The 5,543-nt window shown below is 32.6% G+C and overlaps 1 protein-coding gene across 1 annotated transcript; it reads right to left on the bottom strand.

The window, feature by feature from the left end:
• Nucleotides 1–2,168: 2,168 nt before the first annotated feature.
• On the bottom strand, nucleotides 2,169–3,635 carry LOC111984856 (ethylene-responsive transcription factor RAP2-3). The gene is given in 6 exon segments (XM_024016474.2): nucleotides 2,169–2,747; nucleotides 2,750–2,788; nucleotides 2,791–2,820; nucleotides 2,823–3,233; nucleotides 3,324–3,440; nucleotides 3,443–3,635. Coding segments are annotated over 6 exon segments (957 nt in total). The 5' UTR covers nucleotides 3,501–3,635; the 3' UTR covers nucleotides 2,169–2,445.
• Nucleotides 3,636–5,543: the final 1,908 nt, after the last annotated feature.

Below are 5,543 nucleotides of genomic sequence, written 5' to 3'. Positions count from 1 at the left end.
AAAAAAAAAAAAAAATACAATTAACACAAAATTTAGTGTACAATTGTGCATATTAAAAATAGAAAAATATTTACTCAAATCATTGGATTTTCAAAATATGAAGCTTATAAAAAATCATAGATTAGTATAAAATTACAAATAATACCATATATAACTTGATTCTAACCTCTCCATTAATACATACATTAGTGGTTGTCAATTAAATCAACTGGTAAAATTTTTTATCGTCAAATAAGAGATCTAAAATTTGATCTCTGCCTACACCAAAAAACCAATTGATCTTTTTGTTTTGATAATAAAAGTTATTATTAAGAGTAGACCCGATCAATGTAGAATTTCTCATTTCAATGTATGTTTTCAATTTATTGTTGTGTGGACTATAGATTGTCATGGTGTGCTTTATAATAGATATGCATAATATACTTATGTGTGCTTTTCTTTATTAACATTTTTTTTCTTGGATATTATAAACTTCTTGATTTTTCTAAAAATAAATTTCTTATATTTATAATAGATATGAAAAATATAATTTGGTGGAAATATTAAAAAAAAAAATGCCATGCATTTTATTTTTAGCTCTTTAGTATTTTGAATTAAGTACTAAAAATTAAAATATTTATATAAGTAAAGAATTGACCATCACATGAGTATTCAAAATTTCAAACTAGTTTACATAAAAGTAAGACGTCAACCTGCAATAGTCTAGGCATGTGTCAGCCTGCAATAGTCTCGGCGATGAGTCATTAATGACGACCTGCAATGACTCGTTAATGACGACCTATAATTTATTTTAAACACAAGTTGAAATCGAGCTTATCACTAGATTAAAATATATGTTCAAATTTGATTTATTTTTCTTGTCAAATAAGATTAAGGTTGTTTATGGGTTATCTGATTAATTTTTTTTTTTCTATATAGTGATTACACCAAATACTAATTTGTTTTACTCTTCGTAAATTTATACTAATAATTAATAATAACTAAATTATAATTTTTTTTTGTTACACATTAATTATAAAGTGTTTACAGAAGAATTCATCCGCGGTGCACATGCATGTACTGTAGGCCATTATAGTGCATTGTACAAAAGAAGAAAAAGATAGTACAATGTACGAAAGGCAAAAAAATTTAGAAACGTACAAGTTTGTAAAGCCTAAATCTGTAGGCGCTCGAAGAAAATTCGAAACCAGCAGCGCCGGTGGAATTGGTATTATTTCATTAACGCTTTGCCAAACAAAACACAAGTTGCCAAATTTTGCTTCCACCAACCCAAACCACATTGGAATCTGAGCCTATTTGACCTTTTCGTGGCCCACTTTTGTCCCCTCTTGAATTCTTCCTAATCTTCATTCTTACTGCTTATTACAATAATAATACAATGCTTACTTTTCTTGTCCCTCTTAAATGCTTCCTAATCTTCATTCTTACTGTTTACAATCATACAATGCTTAGATCACGACATTGCCTTCACTTTAAGCATTCTAATGTTCCTCCTTTTGGTATTATGGAGATTTTAGCTGATGATGCTAGTGCTCTTTTGTATACCCGAACCACTCGGGTTGTAACTAATCCTAATTAATCTAATTATCCTCTTTGTTTACCAAAAAAAGAAAGAAAAAGAAAGAGTATTTTAAAAAATAAAATAAAACCGCCCACCACTGACCACACCATGTAGAAAATATCAAATATTGACTCAATCACTGAAAATGAAATAAATTACAAAACAACTCAAAATAATTTCTAAGCAAATTTTCTAGTTTTTTGGCTTTGAACTAAAATGTTTGATTCATAATGCCCATTGGGATCATTAGATAATGTAATTGCGTAAACCTAAGCTCCAAACATACGTGTAAATTTTTATGTATATAAGCTGTTTATAGGCAAAATTTTAAACTTACTTGAAGCACATTTTCTCTTGCTTAAAAAAATAAAAACAATCAAAAGAAGGAAACTAATATTGTGGGCGTGATAATGATACAAGTCATATAACACTTATTTGACACGTCCCTCTCGGCCTTTCGGGCAATTTCGACTTTTTATTTTTTATTTTTTGCAAACCGCAAGTGAGATCTCCGGCAGAATCACGAAATAAAAAAATTGGCCACTCGAACATCATCAAATTACTTCTCAGAAAAAAAGAACATCATCAAATTAATGGAGCCACAAAATTTGAACACTGAAACTGACTTTCATTAGTTCAATTGAAACAAAAAACCAACATCAATAGGTCAGCAAAAGAACCTTACAGAATAATCAAACAATAAAAATATTTTCCAACCGGAAACACGCATCCATTTGGAAAATTATACAAAATAGCATCAGTTTTTGACAACAACAATAACATGAAGTTCAGCTTCTAAGAAAAAGAAAAGAGAAAAAAAAAAACACCTAAGACCAAAATCATAAATTTACATGAACTCCTAGTTCACAAACGACCATGTTAATTTACATAGGGGGAGAGACAGAGCTGCCAACAGCCTCATCATCATCGAAGCTCCAGAGATCATCCACGAGGTTTTCCTGGGCAGCAATGGTCACCGGTGGTGCCACTGATTGGCCATCATAGTACGGAATCTGATAGAACTTCATGAAGTTCTCATAAGCCATTAGATCATCAGAGAGCTTCTGAATCTCATTCTTTTCCTCCTCACCCACTGTTGCTATTTCTTGCTTTGCCACTTCTTCTTTCACCTTCACTTCCTGAACAACCGGGTTAACACAGAGCAACCCATTTGATGAATTAGCCCCTCTGACATAGACCCAGACCCAGACCAGAATTCTGTTCTATAACAATTGGGTCAGCGTTCACTAACCCAATAGATCAAACCCATCACAATCAAATCCTCCAAACTCGTTCAGATCATAATCAAACCCAAAAAGATCCGAACTTTTTGAGAACCCATTGTTCAAATTCGGGTTCTGGGTTTGATACAGAGGAAAACTGGGGTTATTTCGCAGAGAGGGTGGGTTAGTGCGGATTTGGGTATAGCTGCCTTGTTTTTCGTCTTCATTAGGGAAATTGACTTTGGCTTTCTTTCCACGAATCTTGCGAGCCTCTCGGTCGTAGGCTCGAGCTGCTTCTTCGGCGGTGTTGAATGTGCCGAGCCAGACTCTAACGCCTTTCCTCGGGTCACGTATCTCAGCGGCCCATTTCCCCCATGGGCGTTGCCGAATCCCTCTGTAGAGGTTCTTCCTTTGCCTCTTCACAGGCTTCTCTGTTTCTTGCACACCACCTGTTTGTATAAATGTCACGCTCAGAACCTAAACTTTTTTTAAAAAGATTAAAAGACAGTTAAATGAATGACTGATAAGGGTGCGTTTACCTGAAGGGGTTTTGACACTGTGCGGTCGTTTGAGGGGGGCCGAGTCAGCTTCACTGAGTCGACACATATGTGACTCGAAGGAACTCGGCTTAGCGTTGGGCCAGAGATCAGAGGTGGTGACGCGGCGCCATTTTGGCGACGAGGGATGAGATTAGCTAGGATTGCACCTCCACACATTCTTGAGGCTACCCAGTATGTGTTTTTGAAAATATTATGTCACTACGATTTTCGAAGGGTTTTAGGAATGAGAGAGAGAGAGAGAGAGAGAGAGAGAGAGTGTTGTAACTTGTAAAATGAAAGATGATGTCAATAAAGAGAAGAGTGGGGGGTTTTTGTAGTGCCAGAGGTGGGTCACGCATGGGTGCTTGACAATAGTTGTACAGTTACGAGAGATATTGGAACTTTCCTGGGGATTCACCTGCCTTGTATATCTTCTTTTACCATCTATTCTTCTTCTTTTTTATTTGAGTAAGTACCATCTATTCTTCTTGCGTGGCTGCCAAGCATTTTTAAGTAACATGGTAGCATGTTACTTAAAATACGGATAATGGGTAAGTACGGGTAACCAAAATTAAATATATAAAAAAAGTAACCCAACAATTTGCCGCATAGCTTATTTATTTTTCTCAAAGATAGATTTTAGCTACAGTTGCTCCTATCTTTAGGAAGCACACCTAAACATTTGGTTATTGTTATTGTATTATGATAACGTGATATAGTAAAGTGAATGTTTTTAAGAGTAACAAGAATAATAAATAAATAAATAAGAAAAGTTGATGAATTTTAAACATATTAGTTTATGATATATTTTTAAAAAATTTATGGGAAACGAAAAAAGCAATTAATTTTAAAAATAATTTTTCATATTTCCTATGAAAGTTGTGTTAAATTTTCTTAAATACTTTATTAACAATTGCCCCAAAAATACCATTAACTTGATTTAAAAAAATGATATTTAAATGAAATATGGTTTAGAATGAGGAATTCGATGTGAGTGGGAATAAAGAGTGGTTATCTGGAAAAGGAAATTTAGGCTCTTATTCTAAAATAGGGAGTAAATTTAAGGAAATTGCTACCAATACTCTAGATTTTTTTTTCTTTTCTTAAATAATAACTTACAAAATATATTGCAATTAGCAAGGTGACAAGTTGTTAACAATATTTAAAGTCACAACATTTTTTGCCAAAAAATTACAATAGTTGATGTTTAAGTTGTTAATAGTAGATATAATAATTTTAATAAAAGATTCATACGAGAAACAATAGAAACTTGTCAACTTGATTATTTTTAAAATATAATGTGAAAATTGTTGTATATATAGCATTAATCTCGTTCAAAATATTATTCTCATTTACCTCCAAGCAAAGGACTTACAAAACAAAATAAAATAAAACGTGAGATATAATTTTCACAAAAACAATAGTCTTTGAAAATCCTTACTCTTACTCTACATTCTATTGTTAAACAATTGGAAACTATAACTTTAAGCATTATATTCTCTTACGTACAAATAAGATTACTTTTGTAATATGCGTGAAATGATTTAAGTGTGTAGTATTCGCTATATGATGATTGTTCTTAATCATTAGATCAATACATCAACTAGTTTTTTTAGTATAAGTGGGATTTCAACTTAAGTCTCTTATTTGATGATAAAAATTGCATATAAGTTGAGTTAACTGATACTCACAAATAAGATTTACTTATGTATCTTCACCACTTTATGTTTTAGTATCCATTAGGTCACTTTTTTGCTTTAATGTTAGATAAAAAATAATTTAAATAAATTAAGTTTGCTTATTTATGTTTCATATGATCCATAATATATAATTATTAGTTTGATAATTCTTTAAATTCCATATATGCAAATATGCAATTGGGAATATTACAATTGTCTATAAATTTTATTTTTTGGAGTGAGTTTCAACTTATGGCGTCTACTCCTGATAATAACTCTTTATCATCAGACTAAGACACCAATTGATTTTTGTTATAAGCAGAGATTGAAATCCCAGATCTCTTATTTAACCATCAGAAACTTTACCAGTTGAGTTAATTGGAACCCACATTGTCTATAAAACTTTGACAGGTGTAGATCGGCGGTGGCTGAGCATGAGGTGGGTCTGTGGAGGTGGGTTTGTAGGCTAACCTAGATTGGTGGTGGTTGCATGGTTTGGGTACGTAGGTTGAGCATGGTAGTGGGTCTGTGGGTTGAGTGT

Source organism: Quercus suber, unplaced genomic scaffold (assembly GCF_002906115.3).
Source record: "Quercus suber isolate HL8 unplaced genomic scaffold, Cork oak 2.0 scaffold_451, whole genome shotgun sequence".
Classification (NCBI taxonomy): Eukaryota; Viridiplantae; Streptophyta; class Magnoliopsida; order Fagales; family Fagaceae; genus Quercus; species Quercus suber.
This window is presented reverse-complemented; position numbering and strand designations above follow the sequence as displayed.